This window comes from Chelmon rostratus, chromosome 16, assembly GCF_017976325.1.
Source record: "Chelmon rostratus isolate fCheRos1 chromosome 16, fCheRos1.pri, whole genome shotgun sequence".
NCBI classification, from domain to species: domain Eukaryota; kingdom Metazoa; phylum Chordata; class Actinopteri; order Chaetodontiformes; family Chaetodontidae; genus Chelmon; species Chelmon rostratus.
In genome coordinates this window covers 16,948,091-16,974,157 of record NC_055673.1, presented here as the reverse complement: position 1 = coordinate 16,974,157, position 26,067 = coordinate 16,948,091, and the positions used below count along the sequence as shown (strand labels likewise).

At 42.9% G+C, this 26,067-nt stretch overlaps 1 protein-coding gene across 1 annotated transcript in view; it reads right to left on the bottom strand.

The window, feature by feature from the left end:
• Positions 1-25,525, bottom strand: part of adgrb2 (adhesion G protein-coupled receptor B2) — a 141,712-nt gene extending 116,187 nt beyond the window's left edge. The window contains exon 1 of the mRNA XM_041955097.1: positions 24,637-25,525. Coding sequence (XP_041811031.1) covers positions 24,637-25,525 — 889 coding nt within the window. The remainder of the gene's footprint in view (positions 1-24,636) is intronic.
• Between the last annotated feature and the right edge of the window lie 542 nt (positions 25,526-26,067).

Genomic DNA, 26,067 nt, shown 5'->3' with positions numbered 1-26,067 from the left:
TCTTGAGTTCTGCATGAGTTAAGGTTCAGGCAGCAAAACCATGCTGATCGAAGTTAAGGAAATACTGTAGTTAACAAGCATAGAAGTAAACATGCCATATTTTGTGTTTTAAATAACTTTGAAATTTTCAATATTTAACAGAGACTAACTTTTCTTTATGTTACCAAATTGCTGTGAATGCCTTAATGTTCAGAATAAGAAAAGTGCCACTGAACATTGTGTGTGTCAAAATGTACTGCATATACTGCTGCAAATAAACGGTATATAAACAAACCTTCTAAGAGACGTGTCTAACTGTAACCACCTGCTGTAAATGTTAACTTTTCCTGTCCTGAACATAAGTTTCTCCAATGGAACTTCCCTTACAAAGACATCTCTCTACGTTTTGGAGATCAGTATTTGGAACTCCTTTTATTAGGGACTTCAATGGATCACAATGAGGATCACTGTAAATTCAAGTTGAAAGTACTTTTGAAAATGTCTGTTAAATCTGGATCAGTAGGCAGGAGGTTGGATTGAAGGCATCACGTAGTTCTTCTAAAACTGTCTTCACTGTCTGAGTGATGAGGCATGTAGTCCTGGGTGGAGTTTAGAATAAGATACAGCTACAGCTACAATGGTGGGCTGTGCAAGTCAGAATTCTGGGGGTGGTACAATTAGAGCAGGGGTCATGGGGGTCCTTACCTAGAAAAAAAAACATTAAATAAAAAGAAGAAAATAATAATGAAATCTTCTGCAGTTTGAGATATATTCAAAGACTTAAAGGGGGTTATTTTAACCTTCATTTAATCAGCTTTTGTAGATAAGTAATCTCCTACTTCATATTAGGGTAAATACTGTATATTCATTCATGGGATTTTCATGTCACTTATTCATCATCATCATGATCCCTTGATTGCTCTGAAGTGGTCATTTGTAAACAAGATCAAATATTTCAATTAAACCTACATACAATTCCTCAAAGGAAAAATAGCACATTGCTATGAATGCAAGAATTTTTGCCCCCTAAAATCTTTGGGTGAAGCAGACAAGATTAAAAAAAGAAAGAAAGAAAAAGAGCTACTTTTTCAAGAAAAGTGGCAGCAGCGTAGAAGCCAGTGTAGAAGTGATTGCCGAAGTAAGTGCCATTTTCAGTCACCATGACAGCACAAATAACTGCCATGAAAATCTCTGAATAAATATACTCTATGTGCCCTAAAACTGATTGAGTGAAGTTTCAAAATAACCCCCCAAAGTCATAGAATATACAGTATATGTATGTCGTATTGCAGAAAATTATTGTTGTTGTTTTCTTTCCTTTTTTGTGTCTGGGGTAGGACCGCCATACCCAGAATCTGCTTTATTGGCCAAGTATATTATCATTGCACTCAGTGAGAAAAAAATACACACAAAAGACAAAAAAAAAAAAAAAAAAAAAAAAAAACCCCAAAGGACTGAACAATAAGTTAAGAAGTTAAGCATCATCTGGGATATGCCTGCTGGGTATGGTCAAGTTTTACACTGATGTGAAGATTTCATCACAGAAGTCCTCATTCACAAGAACTCTCATTTTGTGGCAGAGAGGATTCATTTTTTGGCATTTATAAATGTGACTCAGGTGTATGTCAACTTATTTCACTGGTGTGACAGAAAGAGGAGTTTCACAACACCTGCAGGAGATCACATTCTGCAAAACTGCAATCGTAACTTTGAGCCCATATAAGATTTATGGGGGGTGAAAAAAAAGCGGTGGCTTACAATGTAGAGATAACAACCAGAGAGATGTGAGACAGACAGGGGAGAGAGACACAAGGATACTTATAGATACTGCAGGGAGACAGATTAAAGGATACATGCTGAACGTGTCTGTATCACAGGCTAAGTGTGATGTACTGAAACATGCTATAACATGTCTGTCTTCACTTCAGGCGCTTTCACACCCAATCTGTTTGGTGCAGTTCAAATAGATTCTGGTGCAACTGCCTGTTTGATTTGTTCCTGCTGGTATGAAAGCTGTCAACATCTGGTGCACACGAAAATAACATTTTCAGGGCGGGTCTCACACTTCCAGGGGGACTCTGGTGCGTTTAGTTTGTGCTATGAAAGAAAAACAGGACACCTACAGGATTGTTTGACAGTAGACGTGCAATTCAAGCATGCATTCAAAAGTTGAACTCCTATTAAATCCTTTTAAGCGTCATGAACTGTCAAGCGAGCCTCATGAAGCCAATGAGCAAAGCTAAATTAGTCTGAAAACAAAGTCCTTTATACAACAAGTGTTTTCAGACCTTTTCCCTTCTCCATGCACCTTGCAAGTAAGTCGAGCTGTGCCAGAAATCTCCGCTCTGCTTCTACAGTACTGTTACTGTATTATACATTATGCATTAGTTTGAGCTAGGTGCATCTAATAACCTGTGCTGATTATGCAGGAGGACATCGCCTGAACTGTCCAGTGAATGAGTCTGAGGCACTACAGGTGAACTTAACTCAAATAGATATCACTATGAAACTTCCCCAGGTGGCTGCTTACATTAAGACAATCCTTTTTGTACGACACGCTTTCTCTCCCATTTGTTTAAATATGCAAAAATATGCAAAACAGGCAAATACTTTTCTAATGGAATGTGCTCTAATTTGCATATAATTCTAGAACAGAAATCTGAACGTTGGATGAAGAGCGGGTTCAAAATTCTTGTTTAAAATTTTTGAAATATTGAAGCCAAAGAATTTTCAGGGGGAAAATCGTCTCTTTTTATCACTTCATAAATCAGAAAATACAGTCAACAGCAATGAAAAATCCCTGTTTTTAGGCATAAAATGTTTCATAAGTTTGGCTATGAATGATATATGAAGCCCTCTGTAAAAACCTTCAGACTATAGATCGGACTAAAACTGGAAAACGTCCTTTAAAGGTATCTATTGTGAAATTCCATGCAGATATTTTAAGACACTACAGGTGAACAGGGTAAAAATCGTATATCACAATTATTTAATCCATTACAAGTTTTTGGAAACGTTGTGTTTCAATATGCAAATGATGCATTAAATATCAAATATGTGCTAATTTAGTAACAGCACCAAAACTCAGATATTGTATTAGAAACGCCACCCATCCCCCATCCTCCCCATAATCCCTCTATCTCTCTATGCCCTGCACTCTGCCATATTATTAACTCTCTCTCGCTCTCTCATTGTGTTTCTTGGGAAAGTAAAAATTGCAGAGATCGGTGTATGGCCTTGACCTGCGCCGAAACCTTCCTCACTCCTCCTCATTGTGCAGTCGTCCACACATACATATGGCCAGCAGTGGAAACAGGGCTAAAGGATTGCCAGGGCCTCATCAGTTCTTGATACGAGGCCTCTCCTCGTTCTTCCCTCCTCCTGCCCCGCTACAAAATGTTCCAGGCAATTTATTCCAAGGAGAGAAAAGGTGTTGAGCACCCGGATAAATAACTGAGAGCAGTCACGCCACAAGGCTCATTGAGAGAGCAGTGCAGTCGTGCAGCGTTGAAGGAGCTCCATTCTAAAGAGTTAATTTCATCCACGAAGGTTAATCGGTGCTGTGCATTTTTCTCAGGGAGAAATGCCGTGTAATATGTACCAGCTACTCGGTTGCTGCGGGAACTTCGACTGCCCTGATTTGGAGAACACCACGCTTAGCTAAATGATCCAGCCTTGAATCATCAAAATACGACTCTGTCCCAGATTTCTGTATGGTTACTTGAGCCGAAGCAAAGTCTGTGTGGGTGTGCGCGTGCGCTGTACGTGTGTGCGTGTGTCTCGAGTGTGTATTAGTGACAGTGTGCGTGCTTTTCTGTGTGAGGAACATCGCTCAGCAAGACATGACATGAAGCATTTCTCTGGAGAAATGTTAGCGAGACGTGACAAAAAAAATGTTATATTAATATTTTCTTTAAAAAGTTTGTTCCTCCATGTCCTCCTTTGCCTTCCCTGGCATCATTTTTATGTGTTTGTTCTGACTTTTACTTTACTGAGGAGAACAAACTTGTTAGATAATTTTTTTTTTCATCAGATATTCTCATGCTTCACCATCTGCCATTGTGAAAGCCTTGGTTTTGTTTTTGTCAGTGGACGAACAGCGTTCTTACAAAAAAAAAATCCCTTAAGCACTAATTTTTGACATAAATATTAAAATCAAAGTGCTCTCTGATGTAAAAACTGTGCTATATTGCCAGTCCCAGTAAAAACCAACCTCCTGGTCTGCAGCAGGTTTAGGTTAACTGGTTTTTATAGGGTTCAGTGCCAACAGCTCTCACCCATATAAACCAGTGGCCAGCTGCTTAGACACAAGGTCACAGAGCTCTGCATCTTGTGAGAGCTAATTGTGCTAAATCTGCTCAGTGGAAGTAATAGAGAGGTGTGGTGAATGCATTGCGACAAGGAATTCTGAACTTTCATAAGATGATAATAAAGAGGCTGACATTTACGTTGCAACAAGAATAGGGGACATGAAAAAGCCCCTTGAGCTTTGACAGTGCATACGTTGTAATTTAACAAAAAATGTAGAGATGTATTCTGGTGGGAGTTTTGATTTTAAGTGTTTTCTAATATACAGTAACAAAGCACACAGTTTTAGGATTCAGTAGTCCAGTGGGAATGAGACCTGAAGCGCACCACTAGCATCCTACTGAAGGAGTACAGGATCCAAAAATTTATAGTGTTTTCCTTTCCTTCAGTATGCCTCGCGGTACCATAAGACATTTTCCGCGTGTCCCCGTGGGAGGCAAACCCCTAACCTCTTCAGTGTGAGAGCCAACTCACTGAACGGCAAGATCGGGAGCTATTTTTCTTTTGGAATATAGAAACTGCTTTTTTCCCCGTACATTCATTTTTACAGACAAACATTTTGAAATCTATGTATTAAGTAAAGTTAAATAAATTTACCTTTGTTTTTTCCCCGTCTTACCGTGAGCCTCTGTGTATTTTGGATGAAAAAAAATGAATGAAAAGGGCCTTAATGTTTCTGTTTGTTTTTCTGGGGAAATAATGATGAATTGGTTATACCTTTAACACGATATGACCAAGGCGCTATGATTCCAGGCTTTCAGGTAAGACTTTACTGTTATTATACGAAGACTTTTATCATTGCACAGCAAAGAAATGAATCCTTTTCAAGCAGAGAGGTCTACCTTCCTCTTCCCCTTTCCCCTCCCTTCTCCTAAATAAACTGTCAGCCATCACACCCCTGTCCCTTCTGGGTATAAATGTGCCACCCCAGCCCCTCCAAGTATCGCTCTGTCACTATCAGTCACTCTTGCACCTGCTTGCTATATATCCAGCACTTTCTTTTGCCATCATGGCCTTCTCACTGACTTCTCATGACTCTGGCTGACTCTTGGCCCCCATCAGCCCCCTCGACCCACTCTTCATTGTCTTTACTCTATCACCTCTCAATCACTCTTCTCCTCCTGCCAGCCCCTCAGCAGTCAGACCTCGTAATGACAGCGGAAATGTTCGGTGCCACAAAGTGAAAATATGACTTCCTCACCTTTCCTCGCCTCCTCCTCTCACCACCTTCATCTCTGCCTCCACTTCCCTTGCAGTGACCTACTTACAACACCTGGCACAATGAACTTTGCAAAGATTGTCACGGGTCTGTAGATAACGTGGCACAAATAAAGGCACAGCCTTCAATGTGGAGACAGCACTGAAAAGTTTTTAGACAAAGTCATAGTGCATCAGAAGTTGCTTAATTCACTTTCAGGTTTGAACAGAAACACCTTGATGGTTTCAGCAAAATTTGTGTAAAGAAAGTTCCGCCTTTTCCTCCCAGACAAATGAGACACAAGCTTTAAAATGTACTGTCAACACGTTGCATCATCCCATGGAAATTCACACTCACAGCTGGGGAAAGTAAGACTCGAGCTGCCTTATCACACTGCATTCTGTAGCCTTTGCTTTCTCCTGCTTCAGGATCCATCTTTCACTCATGATTGATAGATGAGCCGGTGCACCCTCATGTTTGGCAGACTGAGAATGCGCATTACTGTTTTCACGAGGACCGAGAAACAGATTTCAACAGGGATCAATAGAAAGCATCAACTGCGATGGGATCCCTGCTACTAGGGGGTTTGAAATGTCATATTGATTAGAGCTCTTAGTTTTCTTCTTGTTCGTATTTTTTTTTTTTTTTTTTTTTGTCTTTTTTATGTGGGTTGTAGCCCAGGTATCATTTTCTTCTTTCAGAACAAGCATCCAGTCACCCTACATTCCCAACAACCTTTTTTACTGAGTTTACTCATTGTTTACTGGCTTTCATGAGTCCAGCGTCAGCTGAATGTCGCACTGATTAATCACTTGATTACTCCTAGCCAGTAGTCACATTGATTAACTTTGCCACATGATGGCTTTCTGGTCGACTCTCATTTTGCAGACTTCTGATGGGAAGCAAGTCATGACCGGGGGACGTGTGTGCAAGGCTCTGCCATGGAAGGTCGTGACATCTTGGCGGGATCACTCACACACCGGGCGACAAAGAACATTGAACTCCCATTGCCACAAAGAACAAGGGAAAGCCTTTTGCTCAGAATCCTTTAGGGGTGTTGCAGTGAGGTTATAGAGAGATGAAACATCTTAAAGCCATACACATCTATAAAGTGACTAGGAGTTTTCTTTTTTTTTATGTTGCCCTCTTTGAACCTGAGCTGTTTCAAGTTGTCAGTACAAGGAAAGAGAGGATATGATGTAACATGTATACGATCAAGCTTGTGTTTTGGGGGCATCAAAACAAACATTTCAATCACTTGTTTCTTTAGAAAACCTCTTGGGCTGCAGTATGCCGCCACGTCCCCAGAAACATTCAAGGGCCAGCAACTTGACTCGGATGCTTCAGTGCTTCAAACAGCACTCAGTAGCACACACACCAACAAGCACACACAAGTCAACACAGGCAATATAACGCCAGGTCTATCACCTGCTCCACAGGTGGGACCTGCTGGAGCAGGAGATCATAAGTGAAATGAAAACATAGAGACGAATGGAATGGAAGATGAGCTTGAAGATGAGACAAGTCACACTTTCAATGCCTTCAACTTTTCCTATAGGGGCACTGGCTGTATGTGCATGGCTATGTGTTGGATGGCTAATTAGACTTGTATGAGGACTAGAGGAATAGATTCCAAGAAGCACATTATGGAAAACTTTGAGAGAAAGACAGAACTGGGAAAACAGGGAGAGAAAGAGACTGGATGGAGGGGCGTGCACACTTTACTGAGCTCACCTAAAGCAGTGATTAAATGCGAAAGGTGGAGGGTGTAGAGAGCTCAAATAACTGCACTTAAGTACTTGAAATAGTGAATGTAATGCAATGACACTTGCATGATAAATACACACACAAGCAGCAGTGTCTGAAATTATCCTGCGTAATTAACATGGCTGACTAAGTGCACTTCTGGGTTTTCCATTTGTGCTTTTATCAATGGAAATATGATAACATGGGATCGACATCAAACTTCAGGGTTTTTTTTGAGTGCTGGCGTCAACCCTTGGGCAGTCCAAGCATCATTACCATGGTAACGACCCCTTAAGCCACGAGGTTGATAAGGGACAGGACAGCTGTCCGAGCAAACTATCACAAACTAGCGTCCAGCTCTGTTACACTTCATCAAAGCCAGCAGCTGCGTGCGTGCAAGTGCTTTTCCTCTCTCTGTGAGGGCTGCTTCGCATTCGCGAATGTGTGCGCCTGCATCTGTGTGCGTGCCCAGGGAAAGGGTAATGAGGACCACTGGGGCTCGTTTAAACAACCAGGGTTCACTAACAGAGAAGCGAGCTGGAGCTCCATCCCTCCCCGGGGCAGGGCGAAAAGCAGAGCAGCTCCACTGCTTCCCACTCTCATAATCTCCAGCGCACATTGCATCCACACTCAGCCACATGCCTCGGAAACCTCACACCTTGACCCCCTCAGCCCTCTTAGGCCCACCACCCTCAGCGGCCTGTAGCTCCGTACGGCTGGATCCAAGTTTTCTCTGCTGATGAGCATCTCCAGTATGCTCCAATAAGAAGTTGCAAAGCGAGAGGGAAAGTTTTGTGATTGTCATTGTTTTTATTTCCCCACATTGAAGTCATTCAAAGCTATTGAATGGAATCAAATCATCGCTGACACCTCAGTACTCAGTGTTTCCTGAGTATTTTTCCCAATCTAAATGTAGGTTATGCACAACGACACGTAGGGGCACAGGCACACATAAAAACACACTAACAAACAGACACACATACACACAAACACGCACACACACGGTAGCCTCATCACGTTACATTGATTTCCCGCTGGCCAACCTACTGCTTAGCCATCTTTGTGGTGACAGGTTGACCCATGAGGCCTGTTAGATGCTCATACACATGGACACACATGCACATACACACACACCCACACAAACACAGAGGGAGCTATCCTGCAGCCTTTAGGGAACTCCCTGAAGCATTTATTGACCACACAGAGAAAGTGGCTATTAATCTGACAAAGGCTTAAAAGCCTGTCACCGTCCGCGTGCGTGTGAGTGTGTGCGCCTGTATGACATGTGAGCACATGCGTGTTGGTGTTTGTCTACAGTTTTCTGCATTTAGAGGTAATGCCTCCCTTTACTTGAGCTATGTGCATTCATATGTGTACTTCTTTTTGTTTGCATGCGTAAATGAGTGTAATATTCCTGTGCAAACATCCAATTAAGACATAAATCCAGTCACGAAAAAAGAAAAGCTCCTCTAAAAGTGTTTCATAATTAATCATGGTGTCAAAGGTCTGCCGCTTGGCCCTCATGACACCTTTTAAAAGGCAAGGTGAGTCTGTCTAACCCTCCATTCCAGCAAATTACCGTCATACTGTTACTTCTGCCAGTTCAATACCCCAGAGGCAAACCTACAGGCCTGGCAGAGCAACAAGATAATGAGAGGACTGAGAGAGAGAGAGACGGAGAAGCAGAGGAAGAGGAAGAGTGAAGGACGTACAATGACTCAAAAATGGCTATGTATTTGTATGCATCTGTGCATGCACTTATGCCTCCATCTATCAATTAAAGTCTTAAGACCCCCCCACTTTTCATCTTGGCAACAAAGAAACAACTTATTTGTTGAGCATTGAAAATCCATGCTGCGGGAACAGAGGGGTGCTGTGAGGTCAGAGATGGCGAGGGAGAAAAAAGATCTGTCTTATGTCGCTGTGTTTCTCTGCCAAGAACATCAACTTAGAGGAATTTGTCTCCGGAGCCTTGTTATTGTCGACTCAATGTTAGAGGCCACTGTGCTCTGAAGTGTCACGCACGCATGCACACATGCACGCACGCATGCACACAAACTTGTGTACACGGTTTCAATCAGCTCAAATAAGCATTAGCGGTGTTTCTAGCATTTTTCAACAGTATAAAAAGTGGTTTGACATGTTGCGCGGCTGTTGCACGAGTCCCTAAGTTAGTGCACCGTTTTTTTGTGTGTGTATGCGTGCGTGCCTGTTCCTGGAGTGTGCGTGCCTTTGGCGTGTCCTTTGTGAATGATGGCTTTGCTAAAGTGCTGTGAAGAGAAACATTGGTTTGCGACGCCTTTGATTCATTGCTGGTGTGAGAGAAATTTGCATAGCAGGCAGACTCAGGGCAGATCTGGGCTCTCGTTAGCCGGGTGGCTAGATACTTCATCATTATCATCAGGCTTACGCTTCGGTTTCAGCCACTCTGCCCTTGCTCATAATCTTCAAGCAGGCTTTGCAGAGGATAAAAAAAACAGCAAAAGTCTTGGAACAAATGAGGATGCTTTGCCTCATGGCAATGCAGTGTGGTTAAAGACGCTGGCAGCTAAACCTGGATGATATTCTCCAGGCGTGGACGTTTGTTGGCTGATCACTGGTCACTCCCAAACAGTAGGTTTCACCTATCAGCCTGTTATTCTGCCTGCACAGGTTCGCCACATTTTCCCTCTCTCTCTTCCACTGTTTTTCTGTCTGTTTCCCTGACAGGCTCGCTGCAGCGCTTTCGGGGACAGTGCTTGTTATAGAGGACATGCTGACGAGTGTCGATCGATACTGATTCCCAAACCGCAGCATCCGTCTGGGAGCTGCGAGTGTGTGTGTGTACACGCACGCTGTGTGTTTGGCCATCTGTGCGTGCATATCTGTTCGTGTATGAGCAAGATGTTTGGCACTCAGGATACACACATGCAGGTGCTGCTGTCATTCAATTCATTGTGCCCTTGAGGGTGTCAGCTCTCATTGCTCGGGTATGCAGGTGCGGGTGTGTTTGTGTGTGCACGGGTGTGCATGATGGATTTAGCTATCAGTTTATGGGGGATTATATGGACAGCTTCCACAGCTATTTTTCTCTATGAATATTTTACCATCATATAAACAAAACGCAATTTCAAGGCAGCTGTGCACATGGGACAGACAGAGGGGGCAGAGAGGAGCTGTGGCTCTGTGCCAAGCGTGTTGCCATCAACAGAAATTATATGTCGGGATTAGAGTGGGTGGCACAGATGTAGACGCTCCCATTGAAGAACTTTAACAAAATTTGCGTTGCAAAATGCCTATCCAGTTCCACTTGACCACATTTGAGTGAGAATTGGCTGCAGCGGCATAAAAGTACTTGCAGCAGGGTGCGAATGAAAAGGAAAACGAGACTGAGATGGAGACTAACAGTGTTTCTTCTTCCCTGAGTCTTAAATCCGCTATGGGTAACTGCTGTAGTGTGACAGTAGGCTTATAACAGCCAGTGTGTCGATAAATCCCAAGCGCATTTATTTCCTGCAAGACCAAGGAAGCATATCTCGCTTTATGTCCCCTGCAGAACAAAAAGGCAAGGTGATTTCTTTTCCTATCCACTTATTTGTCCTGTTATTTATATATTAATGGCTTCACATGCACAATAAACCTTTACAGTATTCCTATCCAGTGCCTGGACAGAGTATGTGCACTATAAAGGAACTTTCTGTAGCCTCTTTAACGTTTTATCCTCATTCTGAATATATTTCTCTTTGTTGTCCTATTTATGATATGAAAATGATCTTCATTTGCATGATAGCATCCACACTAGCTCACTGAAACATTAAGCCGAATTGTTTGTGATTAAGTTTTTTCCTCCGAACATCATATTAGATATGCAGATTATTGTTTTGTCAAAAAAAAAAAAAAAGAAATCTAACACTAATGGTCGACTCACGATAATCAAAAAAAGCCTAATGGGATCATTATTCAACATTGCTCTGACAATTAAGCATTACATGTTTATTCTAAGTGCAAAGAGAGCCGCAGAAACCTCTGAATCACTACAACCTCTCTAATGGAAAAGTCTGTAATTGGAGACAAACTGGTGACTGTGGAGACCTTTAATTCATTAGTTTTTTTTTCTATTTTTTATTTTTTCTTTCTTATTTTTACACTAAAACAAACCGTGATGAATATTTAATTAAACAACATAAAGGATTACACGCACACACACATCTTGATGTTTCCATTACCATTGGGGACATTATATTTACATTAATTTGTTGGAGATTTATCATAACCACTACTAGCCGAGCCCAAACCCTTAACCAAACTTACCTTACCTTACCTTAAACCAAGTCTTCACTCTAAAATTTACATGATGGGGACATTCTGTCCTCATAAGGAGGACGCATCTCCACAATGTGACTCTTTAAACAAGTGCCCACGCACCACACATACACACACATACACACACACTGTTGTGTTTCCATAGTTTCTGGAGACATTACAAAGATTTGCATTCATTTTCTGGAGGCTTAGCCTAACCATAACCATAGCCATTACTTGCCTAACCCTTACCTTCATCTTCATCAAAGTGTACACCCTAAACTTTCAGGAGAGTAATACGCTGCCACACACACACACACACACACACAGTACCCAGTCAAGGACATCGGTAAGGAGAATATGAAAACACATCTGAGTGCTTCTTAAACCATCACACCCTGGCATCTATTTTTGAGCTCTGCCTCTCTCTCTCTCTCTCACACACACTCACACTAAATATATAGTTGACCATGGTGTCTCCCCACTGGTCCATTAGTCTCCCATGCAGATGATATCATCTCTAGTCAGCATGCAGGGAAGAAGGCATAGATGTGGGGTGGGTGGCGGGGGATTCACAGCACTGCTGGAGAGCGTCTGAAGGGAAGAGTTATCTTGGAAGCAAAGACCCATGGATGAGTGGAACAGAATGATGGATGGTAAAGGTAGAGACACACGCATGCACACGCACACATCCGCGCACGCACGCACAGCTTCCCATGTGTTTTTTGCTAAACTCATGGGACAAGATTTCCTTGTCTTGCAATGATTTCTAAATAGGGCCTCATTGCCCAGGGATATATTTAATTGCCACACACCGGCTGGTGATGCTAATGCATGCTGACAAAAAGAGAGCGAGAGGCAGAGAGGCAGAGAGAGAGAGAGAGAGAGAGAGAGGGAGAGAGAAAGAGAGAAGCTACTCACACTTGTTTTGAAGTAAGTTTGACTTAGCAAGGGCGCGAGCGACCGTCGCTCCATGGTCAGAGCTACACATCCCTTTCTCTGTGACGTTTTGTGGGGGTTTTACTGTAGCTACTGGAAGCGGCTGCTGTCACATGTCTGCTCGCTCACCCACACCACCCTCTCCCGCGCACACACAAACACACGCCAAGCTATTGTGCTCTCCCTGCACTGTGTTGCCAGATTCCCTTGCAGTAACCATTATGTCCCCCTCTCTGGTGCAAGCTTGCGTGTGTTGTTTTTTTCTGACTCGGTTGTGTGTGTGTGTGTGTGTGTACTCATTCGCGTGTGTGCATGCCCGTGTGTGTTTGAGTAAGTATGTATGATAATGTAGTATTTCATTGGGTGTCATCACTACCCAGTGAGACCCATCCTCAGGAGGGACCACAGCTCTTTTTACTCCCTCTTACTGTCACTTTACACAATGGAAGATGCTTTGTTCACACACACACACACACACACAAACACACACACGGGTGCAGACTGTGGCGTGTGTGTGTGTGTGGGGGGGAGTTTGTACTTGCTATTTTAGAATGAATGTGTGAGCACTGCAGTGACCACAAAAAACAGGAGAGTGAAAAGACAAAAACGCGTCTCTATACTTCATGACTGGGGGTGATATCACAATAAACTTAAAAATAGCTTATTGTGGCAGTTTGCACGAGTGAGCAAATCTCTGAATGTTTGCCTGTGTGGTTGTATATGTTTGTATACAGTATGTGTGTGTGTGTGTGTGTGTGAAGCTTCCCTTCCTGTATTATGATAAATAGCCTTGTCTATCACGTAAGGCTGTGTCTGGCAAACAGATTCCCCTCATGTCAATCGAGATGAACACAAATGAGCTCCCCGGAGGAGACATTTCAGGGGGAAGAGCGTCCCTGTGACACTTATCACGAAGGACATCTTACGGGTGAAGAGGAGGTGTGGGTGACAGCCAGAAAGCAAGCGTGGCCGTACCATGCATCAAGCTCGTGTTCAAACACAGTCCTCGGGACGACATAAGCATACAAGCCTGTACATTTAACTTTGAAACGCACCGCAGCAACAGCATGAAGATAAATCTCGTCTTGATACTGCGCTGTAAAAAAAATGCATTTACATAATGGCAGGCTATCTGTCATACCCCCTCGCTGCTCGGTATCAATAACCCCCGTCTGTCTCAGTATGTCTCTCCTGGTGACAATACCATCAGCTCTCCTCTGGAAATGGATGGAAGCCGAACCTATAGCGCCTGCAGAATAGCATTAGATAACCACTGCTATGGCGCTTTCAGTATCATTCCACCTCGCAGGTGACAGGTCCCACACACACTAAATCACTGTACTGTACCAAGAGGTAATTATACTATCGCTGTAAATCTTCTTGATGGCTCGGCGAGTTAGATAATCTCCTCACATGCCTGCATGTGCATATACGGTCGGGGATGCACACATGCTTTATGGTGTGCGTGCTCACACAGGCGCACGTAGCGGAGTAACCGCTGTGGGCTCAGGTGGCCAGTTGTTTGCCACATGGGTCACAATTCTGCACTCTCCACACATGATTGCATCCCAAATGGACCAAACTTGAAACCATCACCGAAGCATGCATGTTATCCACCATGTTTATAAGCTATTTAGAACATGTGTTATATCACTGTCTTTATGTCTTTTTTCGTCTTTATTGATTTCTTACAGCATGAATGGATGAGCTAACACGCCTCTCTTTTCCACACCATTTAGACCATTGCATTTAAGCCAGAGAGTGATACAGACATTTAAGATCTTTAAGAGGCCAAAGCCCATTCATTTTCAGTGTCCGACTAGTACACACATGTATATGCACAACCATGAGGATAAAATGAATTCCTTGCTGGTACATTTAACAACAATTGGAAATGCAAATGCAACAAAGTACGAACCAGCATGGATGTAACCAACTTGGGTGGGCCAAATGCTTTATGAGGATGAAAAATGCATTCAACAGCTTTGTTAGATCTCAAGGATGCACAGACACTTGGTAACAACCATTGAGTGTAAACATAAATATGTGTGTTCGCTATAAATTTCCACATGGTACCTTTAACAATGAGGCTTGTTGCACAACTAGCTATTTCAGCACGACAAAGTGTACATCATACCTGATTTACAGGGCCTTTAAAGTGAACATATACCCCTGTCATGTCTCTTTAAAAGCCACATTTGAGTTATCTTTGACACCTTGAATACAGATGAGGCACTTGTTTTGATGAGTTAAATTGGCCAAAAATCCATTGTCCATAAATTCAGCCTCCTCTAGTTTTTGGCCTGTTATCCAGTCTCAGAGTGGAGCAGGGATTACGCCGCAGAACGCAGCTGTTTGCCCTCTGCAAAGCAATGAAATAAAAGGAGCTTTTCATACAGGTGAACCGTCACTCAGTTCTCGCAAATAGTCGCCTAAATCAAAATGCTTTGCTCCAAATTGCATGTCAACTCCTTGTTCACACAAAATGTCATTGTGGTCCCAAACAACAGCGCAGGGGTTTGTGTTTGAAAATCAGTATCACGCAAACATATGCTACAAAACTACAATGACTGACATTCACAAGAAATGTCACACCTGTCACGGAGATTGAAATTGCAACATTTTGAAATCATCGCACAACCGGAACACACACACGCGCACAGACGCTAACACACACGCACACAAACACACGGACAAACACACACGAAAATGGAGGCCTGCGGGATTGTATCACATGTCTGTGGGCACAGCTGCACTGTGTGATGCCAGTCTATTTCCTGCAGTTAATCGATCACATGAAGCCACTGGAGCTTGACTAGGAGTCACTAGGCCAGAGAGTGATATAGACTGTATGAGAATGTGTCTTTGTGTGTATGAGAGTGTGTGTGTGTGTGTGTTGTGGTAATACATCTCTGTACTCCATTATCATCGAATTGCTCTACGACCACTCCAGAGCTGCGTGAGTCTTCTGAGACAGTCTGTAGCTCTGAGGCTTTTTGTCATCCATTCATTCACACACACACGCACGCACACACACACACACACACACACCATATCCACTCACACTCCGCTGCGCACACACACACAAAAACACAAATGCACACTCCCTCCCACGGCGGGTAGGCAAAGGGGGTCTCTGGAGGTTAGCTAATTTGGCCCACTGGTGCCTTAACCACATCTCCATCGCTTCACTTCATCTCCTCCCGCTCACATGTCGCTCCAAACTTGCTCTCTCCTTCTAAAATATCCTGCTCACAAATCTAGTCTGCCTTTGCTGCCGCTCTCCTCTTAACATCATACAACTTCCATTAGGTGCAGACAGAGTGATGGACCTAATTCACAGCCAACCTTTGCGCTCATCCTATCCCTCTACTGGTTCAGTCCCGTGGGATCTGAAAAGGGTTTGGAGCAGGGATGGTTACTGTGCTATAGTATATAGTAGTCTCTCTCTTTCTATATATATATATATATATATATATATATATATATATATATATATATATATATATATATATATATAGTGCATGATGTGCATTTTGACTCATGCATTTGTGACCTTGTGATTTTTTCAATATTTCTCTCATTAATATTGTTTACATTCACCTTTGAAAGCTCAGGTAAATAAACCACATGAATTCATTTTATTAAAACGTATTTAGAAACAGTCCATCAATCAGTGTGGCTTTATTTTGAAGTTTTGTGAGAAGAATAGAAATTTTAGTCCAATAAGGGATGTGTTTTATGCCTGAGCATTAAGAGTTGAAGTGTATTTGAATTTACTGTGATTAGACAGATATTTTGTTGAAAAAAATAAAGATTCAACCTTTTTACCAAATGCAAGTTTAACATAAAACATTTTGTGCTGCAGAAAATACTTTGTTGAAATGTTGCACATCTTCTCTCATAAAGTCACATGAAAGATTGATACACCGCATATAAAGACAGAAACAGCATCAGATACCACTCTGATGAAGGAAACATGAGCTGGAGCATAGCTGTGAAAGTGAATACTTGTGGGTCATTTACTAACATGACTTCCTAACTACTATGTCTCAAATTTGAGCAAATTATATTCATGCTTTAAGCTATTTTTTTATGTTTCACACATCGACAGTGTCACACTTACACTGAATCTCTTTGTGTTGTAATTCCATCTTAAAAACTGAAGGTTTACAGCATGTTGAATACACTCAGTGCAGATGGTTGCTGTGGCAGACAGTATGTGGTTCAGTAGAACATGCATGTGTCAAGTAAGTACGCCTAAACTGCAAATGTGTTCACGATGGACAAGAAAAAAAACACATTCTTCCAGTGAGGTTTTGACGGTGCACAATGCAAGAGGACTAAGAGGTCTATTTATTGGAAGGTACACACTATCATTTTTCCTATAGTTTTGATTTATGACGTTTTTAATAGCATCAACAGGAAGTTGGCCCGTGTTGTGTTGCTTCTGAAATATAGCCAATGCCAGATAGTGTATTGTATCCATACTGATCTGCAGAGATCTGCTGAGGAAACAGGAATGGATATAAATGGCAAGGTGTGTATGTCTGTGAATATGTGCACGCACGTGTGTGTGTGCGTGTGTGTGTGCGTGTATGGGCCTTTGCTGGGGCATAAAGGGGCTCAGTGCTCTCAGAGAGAGAGCCATAGCTCACGAGCCCAGAATACTAATCCTGTTGCCACAGTCACCCTGAGCAGACAGTCCTTCACACACACGCAGGTTTGCTTCATTCATTTTCAGAAAAGTCACACCAACTGTACCGCACGGCGCACAATTACTCTCTGTCGTCAACGGTGGCATGTGTGCATTTTTCACTGCGTGTGCGCGTGTTGTGTATGTCGGTGGAGCTGACGGTTATAAAACACCTGTATGTACTGTGTGCCAGCACAGTGTGAAAATAAACACCTCTCTCACCCATGCTGCCACTGACACACGCAAAAAACACACGTCTCTCTGCTCTAATTACCAGGAAGCAGATAGTATCCCATGAGGAAAGGATGAGCTGTTCGTGTGTGTGTGTGTGTGTGTGTATTTGTAAGTGATGGACCGCTGGCTCCTGCTCAATGCAAGGGTGATCTGGTCCCAGGAGTCCCAAACAAATCCCAGTCCCCTTTCCAGGTTTCTCTGGCCCCCTCTCTATCTTTGTCACTCTCTATGCCTCCCTCCTTTCACACAGAAAACACATCCCACACTGTATATCTATGCTAAGGAGAACTCCCAGTGACTGGTGTGTGTGCAGGGAGCCCATAGGGAGGTGTGGCTGTCATAAGACTGAGGCAGGTGTCCAGCTCCATGAGCTACTTGTGGGGTAATTTGATAATGGTACATATACCTAAATCAAGACAGGGCCAGGAACTGGAAATCTTATTCAAAGTGTTTTAGATGGCGATATTTTAAACATGCCGACTTGCCATGAAGTGAATTATTTGTAACTGCAATACAACATATCGATCACAGACTCAGTTTACACACGATGTAACAGAAGTGCACAGACACTATGTTTTCCACATGTAATAGAAGTAAAGTGTTTTATTATGTAGACTGGAGTTAAGATTTATTCGCAAAACCTGGTATTGGGCTATTTTAAAAATTAACACAATTCAAGTGTTTCGAGCTGATGAATGCCCCTGTCGCTTGCTGTAAGTCAGTAAAACAAATGCAAACGAAAGAAAAAAAACACTGCAGTCAAAAATCAGCCCGGCTGCCCTTGCGCTGCTGCATCTGAAACACTGCTGGTGGATATTACAGCCGTGACCTGAATGAGTCGTGACAGCACAGAGCAAGACTGCAAATGTATTGGAGGCAGTGGACATGGCTCTCAGCCACTTAACTCCTGACTCTTTAGGTTGCATCTTGCACGACTGGGCTTCACATTGCAGCACCAACTTTTCACCATTATTTTCTAAACCAGGTCACTTCACAGGATCAGCGGGCTTATACATCAAAAAAGTGTCTGCAGCTACTTTAACTAAAGGTTTGGTTTAGTCACCACAGTTAACTGATAACATAGCATGAAGCTGAAAAATTACCTGCATAGAATGATAACATAACTCCTGCACTATAACTGAACCTTTATTTGTTTGAATGTGATTAAACAGGTTGATTGGTAACAGGTGATAGTATCATGATTGGGTGAGAAAGAAGCATCCTGGAAAGGCTGTGAACACAGTCTGTGAACACTACAAATCATAACATCATTCGCAAAAACCGAGTGACTAACCACTAACATACAGCCTGACAAACTTTAAAGGAAAGCTTCTACTCCCAGCCACAAGTTAATGTGTGCAAGCCAACTAATTAAATTAAAGGACACAAAGGTGCTCCTGCAGCATGATGGATGAGCCAACACAAAGAGGATGGTGTAATTTTCCCTTGAATGATTGAGAACAATGGTGTTAACTCTATACTCTATGTAAAGATATTCTCTGTACAAATGAGACGGCTATATGTCTTTGTAACCCATAACAGCTGATAACATTAAGAGGCCCATATTAACAGAATGATATAAATCTGATATGAGTGCAATTGAGATAAGTTAAGAAGCTGCTGGTGAATGAGGCGGAAGTGATGAGGTGACACAATAAGGAGCTGCATACATTCGTCCAGATCACAGCTCTAACTCCTTATGCCCTCTCGATCACCAGGAGGAAGAGAGCTGGGGGGCATCTGTTATCCATTGCGGTGACATACTCGCTGCTACGCTAAAAGCGCTCTGGATGGTAGACATGCAGGCAGCGAGACCACATGCATATCCATCCCCTAACTTTAACCCTTAAATATCATAACTAAGTAAAAATAAAGAAAAAGTAGCTGATGACATATTGGACAAATATTTTATAAATGCTAAACTTGGGTTGATCAGCACCACATCGTTGTACTCCTTCTGGTTTTTTAATGGCTGTAGAGCAGAACACAGTCTTCGACAGCACTGATGACACTGCCATGATTGACAAACTTCTACAATATCAGCTCCTTACGAGGTGAGGGGTCCTATGTCTCTCTATTCTGATCATGTCCTTCTAAAATTAGCAGTTTCAGCTGGTGAGCTCTTGCCCTTCAGAACCAGTATACGCAGGATGCCCGAGGCAACAATCTGGAGTCCAGTTGTAATGAATCATGGACATAGTTGCTGCTTTGGTGATATACTGTACTCTGTCACTGCTATGTAGACATTAATGGATGAATCATAATTTAGAATTGGCCCAGATCACAAAGCCAGCCACTCACCACATCTTAATGCAAGAATGCACCACTCCACGCCACACTTTACTGGTCGCCTATCAATTATAACAACATTTTCAAATGCATTTAATGAGGTCAACAGAAAACAAGACCGAGGGTCTACAGCAATGCAGCGACTATGTAAGGCTGTATGTAGACACAGCAGCGCTTTGAGCTAAATGCTAATACATTTTAGTGTTGTCTGTTAGTAGGCTTACATCTTCTAATTAATCACTGAACATGAACTACAGATGAGGCTGATGGGAATGTCATTCTGAAGTGAAATCCTAAGGGTACTGGGTATTTGCAGTAAGAATACCTTCTTCCATACTGTCCGCCTAACTGCCACCTAACCCTTTTTCATCCTGTTTCATTATGGATTTTTTCCTCTGGGTGCTCTTTTTATTTACTGTATGGAGGCTGCCTGTGTTCTCTGTTATTACTCTTTTCTAGTGAGGGACACTCAGTAACTGTTTTACCTTTGCACACTACAGCACCTTGGCTGTTCTGCAGGCACTTACAAGGACATTTCCAGAATAAAGCAAATCAAAGCGCTCTAATCTCTTCACTGAAGGAACGTATTCGCCACTGAATGAATGGGTTCGTGCGTGTGGATCGAGCCATGTTTTGGTCATATACCTTCTGTTTAGTTTTTGAAACTGGCAACACGGAGCTGATCGGCACAGATCAGTAATGCACATGGACAGTAGCAGAAGCAAGAATGTGAGGAATGTGGGCAAAATAATTTGCATAGTGCCTGGAGCTCAGCCCATATTTTTATGTGCGTCTGGCCACTGTGCAAAGCAGGTGTGACTGCCAGGTTTTCAGATTCAGGAAAGTTATAAAAAGCTGCTTATCCAACACTCTGAAAGTGGTTCATGATCACTTTCAGACTGACTATCATGTCAGGAGGAACATGTTAAGGACCTTAATTGAATAAACTAGTAAATAATCGTTGTCACACAGTTAGAAATACTCGCTGCATGTGTTAAAACGGGCTAATTTCTCTGGCAGAACACATAGAGCCAGGCAGAGGAGTTTGGCAGAAAATCAACCGCCAGCTGAATTTCTTGTTATTGGCTGAAAACAAACCGTGGTTTTTGAAGCAGGAGGGAAGAAAAGGTAGCGCAGAGATCAATACAATGAAAATGTTAGCATGGTGAGGAGAAGAAAATTAGTGAAAATGAGAAGGTGATGCTCAGGGGTATGTTTGTTGAATTTCATGTCAATTATGATGTGTGTCTCTGCTACCGCTGTTGGCGTGGGTTGTTGGATTGAGTCAGTCAGCTGATGTGACGTTTTTCTGTCTGTTTTTTCCTTCTAGCAGACCTGACATTCAATCATACAACATCTCAGCTCATGCTCAAAAATTCAATGTGTGTGTGTGTGTGCACATGTATTACTCACGTTGTAGGGACATAAAACAGTTCAGACAGTCACTTTGTGGGAAGTGGCCCTCGTTATGGGGACAAAAACCAGGTCCCCATAATGTAAATCAATAATTTTGGGGTGAAGACTTGGGTTAAGGTTAGGGTTAGGGTTAGGGTGATGCAAGCAGTGCTAACGGTTATGGTAAGTCTCCAGGAAATGAATGTAAATCAATGCAATATCCCCAAAAGCGATGGAAACACATCTGCGTCTGTGTGCATGCGTGCATGTTTGTGCGATCACATGCGGTTTCTAAGACTTGCATCATGAGCAGGGAAGTTACAATAATGTGATGAATTTGGCCATAGTGCTCTAGTGTATTGTATAGTGCATAGTGCATGCGCTACATGTTATTGATCTGTGTATTTAAGTGCAGTGCTTTTGAATTAACAGGGCTCTTCTTGGTCATAGCAGCGGAGTAAAACCAATACGTTAAAAATGCAATAAAAGTGTGCTGAGGCATCTCAATGATATTAAGAAGGCAAGATAAGCAGGTTTCTTAACTTCTGGCGGTCAAAGCTGTTTTGCACATTGGTCACATGCACAGCATAATATACTTATATGATGTGAGATGAGCACCTTGTCTAATACAAGAGCTCTGCTGTAGAAATTATTCAATGTTTCAGAGCGATAGTAGTAAAGACATGTATAGACACACATGTACGTGATGCCTTACTATGCTAAATAAAAGCAGGGAAAGATATCTTCACTAAGTGAATACACGGGACAGGAATAGCAAGCTTGTTTTATATAGCATAACTCATCTGGCATTGCCCGGTAATACCCAATTTATATGGAAATGAGAAAATATTTGTTTACCTGTGTTCTACATAGATACGTGGTTCAAATCTGCTCGGTGTCATGAAGTAATACTGTACATTCATAGATTTGATGGACAAAGACCCAGGACCTTACCAGCTACAATCTAAAAAATGTAAAATTGAAAATAGAGCGTCACAGTAGAGACTCCACAGAGCATAACCACATTAAATATGTGTACTTTTTAAAAATGATCCCTTTCTCCTCTAACTGGGAGGATGAAGGACATACAGGCTCCTGTCCGCAATACCCTTAATTACTGACAGATTTCACTGGCACAAAGACACATTGTCCCTTTAGGTCACCTAATGCCGAGCAAAGTATAATTTGGTCACTGTACCTGTTAAACCTATAATAAGGATACGGTATCCTCAAGAAAACCCTCCTTTGCTTCAGGCAGAGAGACCTGCTGAGGGTTTTGCAGAAATAGAAATAATACAATGAGCTTAGTGAAGGTCAGTCTGTATAATAGACTATTGTCCATCACAGCACAAACACACAAACACAATCGGGGGATAAAAACTGCATAGTCCACACACAAAAATCTTTGAGGGGATTGACATGTCAGAGAAAGAAAGACTGGGATGGCGCAATAAATATATATATATTGAAAACTCAATAACTGCATTCATGGTAACGTGTTAAAAAAATAACTGGTAAAGAGCTGCATTTATATAGCAGTTATATTTAAAGTGCTTTTCAGTTGGCTTTCCATTCACCCACACGCTCACACACTGAAGGCAGCAGGAGCTGGGGATCGAAACGGCGACCCTGTGATTGGTGGATGGCCCCGTCTAACCCCTGATCCACAGCCATCCAGATAAATTCAATTAATTAGGACCACAGGGACGCCCTTTGAAATTTTTTGTTTCTATTTGGCAATCTGCTCAATCTGAGTCAGATTTTTTTTTTCTTTTTGTCACTCCAAAATTGTGAGGATTCATTTTTTGGGAAATAACTTTAAAATACGTGTCCTTACTTAATGTTAAAAAGCACCTGAAGTTTCACCGTACTTGTGCAAGTGTTGTATTTCCTAGAGGTGTGAGGTGAGGTATCTGCACCATAAAATGAGGGAGGAGAGCACTCAAGCTTTGTTTTCAACAGCGTCTTACTCAGCGAAGGCGTTGCTGTTCGTCTCTTCGTGGATAGAGAAAGGGGACAGGAGAGAAACGGGACACAGGCAAAATTCTGGCTCTCCCTCTGACAGCACTGTGTTGGGTTTACAGTAATTCTGATATTTTAGGGTAATTAGGACATGGGGGAATTGTTTGGAAGAAAACAGTCTTCTGCACACACACAAAGGCTTGCTTACACTTCTTCAGGCTATCTTCTCTTCAAGAGCTCGGTTCAAAGCGGCCTCTGTGAGTGGTGCATGATCCCTCATAGAGTGACCAGCCGCTGAACAATATGAATGCAACAACAGTGTCTTTGAGGTGAGGTGCAGAAAAGCCAACAGAGCTTCCAGGCAACTGGCAGAAGTTTAGTATCACCCCGGCACTTGGCTTCAGTTTATAGAGCGTTTGGCTTTTGTCACATGCAACAGTGCATCAGTCCAAGTCAAACTGGTAAAAGACTCTCACTCCTCCTACGCCATGTTTCTCCCTCTGTCCCTCCCTTTCTCCCTCTCTGAGTATATTAGATGATAAAATCCCCCTGTGTTGATTGAATCCAGGCAACGAAAACCTCCCCATCAGCAAGGTAAGACGCTCCCCAGAGCTCTCAGTATGTGTGTTAGTGTGTTGTTGAAGTCTTGCAATAAGAATAACTGAGTTCTAATTAGTGCTGCTCACTCTGCAAACATGTCTATAATTCACCCAAAGGAAAACTATTATGCAATGCAGTGAACTAAGATAAAGTACAACGTCTCTGTATATCTACGTTCACTTCTACATTAGTCAAATTCAATTACATTAAAGGAAATACTCTGGTGGCAGTGATGAACTGAATAGCTTTAGCACAAGCACTTGTCCATCTCTGTTTGGATAAAACACTTATCTGTGTCGCTTACAGGCACACCACACACACACACACAGATTCATGCAGCTGCACACATGCATACATATCCCCATGTGTTACTGTGCAAAGAGATTGCCTGCTTTGTGTTCAATTCATTGATGTATGAATGACCATGCGTGCGTATGAGTGCATTGGTGTCAAATCTGATCTTGTCCCGACATTGTCAACAGATGTTTCACACACACGCACGCACACAATATCTGTGTGCTGGGTACAATACTGTGCAGCAGGGAAACTGAAGTCCTAGCCACACCTCTTGGCCACATGGGGGAAAACCCTAAAATATAGATCAGAAGGCTGAATTTCTGACAGCCATTTACAAATCTTTTGATGGAAGGTTTAAAGGGCCCCCTTTGAACTGCTTCGTTTTTTAATTAAAGGCCAACAAACAAAATTCAAATAATAAATTCTCTGTCAAGCGGAGACATGCAACCTCCCTGAGGTGGTATCAAAAGCCAGGATAACAAGGCCAACTTTTCTTGTCTATTTGCTACTGCAAGCTGTACTACAAGCTACGCAAGTAAACAACTATTCATATGTGGTTGAATTCTTGTATGGTTTTTATAATGGATAGGCTGCCACAGAACAATGATATGTGCCTTGGAAATCTGTGTTATATCATGCTGCGATACAGAGTATACAACAACAATAATATGCTCAGTGCAGAGAAGTGTGCTCATGTGTAAAATAATCCTACCTTGTCGGACATCTCTGGGTGCTATGGCGATTGCTTCATTGGAATGCAGCTCAGTGACGCAGCAGTCGTCAGGAACCAGCGAACCATTACTGAAACTGTGGGGTGTCTCCGGGAGCAATGGAATAGGCGGCGCCATGATGTTGTGGTTCGGACAGATACATCCTGTCTGGGTCATCCCACAACCGTCTCCGTCAGAAACCTCCTGGTCTCCATTGTGACCTGTGCGTAAACACTCCTCAAACCATCTGCAGAGCACGCCGCAGGTAAACTGACTGGAGTTCTCGTTGTTAATGAGTAACACCTCTACCAGTCTCAGCTCCAGCAATTCCTTAGTTACCTGAGGCTCATCTGCAGCTGGATGTCTCGTTAGACATAGTTGGACAAAGTTCTTATCAAACTGTAGGAAGGAGTACGGTCCATCTGAGCTGGATTGGCTGCCACAAAGATCAATGACTTCCTGATCCCTGGCAGCAGCTGTCTGTAGTTGAAGGGGACAGCTTTGATTGGCCAGGTGGTGGTCAAGGGAGAGGAGCATGGGGGAGTGTGTCCGGCAGATGATTGGGTGGCGGGTGAAGCGGAGGTAGAGGGAGTACTTGGTGGGATCGGGGTTTTCCAGGGACCAGGAACAGCCCGGCGCCCTGGAGGGAAAGAGCTCCCTTAGGGAGAAAGAGCCATAGAGCACCCCAGCTACAAGGCTGGAGCATGATGAGGAGATGGGCGAGGGGGCCCCTTCTGCCCCGGTGCTGGGGACGCCATCGGCCGCCCCATAGGCAGCCTCAGCCAGGGCAGACAGAGGAGCTAGAGCGAGGGCAGACACGGCACCCAGGGCCCCAGCCACAGCCAGGAGGGAGGACAGCACAGACAGACACACCCCACCAGCAGTGTTCATCCTATGACATTCGTCCTGCAAGGGATGAGAGAAGAGAGGAGGATCAAACACAAACCAACATGACACGCACAAAAGAAGAACCTATCAATATCAAAAAAGACCAAAAAAATCACATCTGGTTGGAAATATTCGTGGACAGATTTCTGCCTTGCCTCAGACTATAACATAACCAAGTTTATGGCAGCAGTTCTCATAAACTTCTTCTTCAAATGTGCACACGCACGCACGCAGACACACACACACGCACACTGCACTGTCAAAAACACAAACACATCCCTGCTGGGCTGGATTAAAAGGGTTGATGACTTGGCTGTTGAGACATGCACTGTGGGGCCTGCTATACCCTTTTCCTGCTGATATGCGTGCACACACACACACACACGCACACACACACACACACACACACACAGAGACACCATCGCCTGCTGAGCAGCTCCCCCAAGGCTCTGGCAAACTATTACCATCACCGACACAGTGAGGGTCCGCCAACAGCTTGATTTTGACACACAATACACACACACACACTGCTGACAAAAACCCAT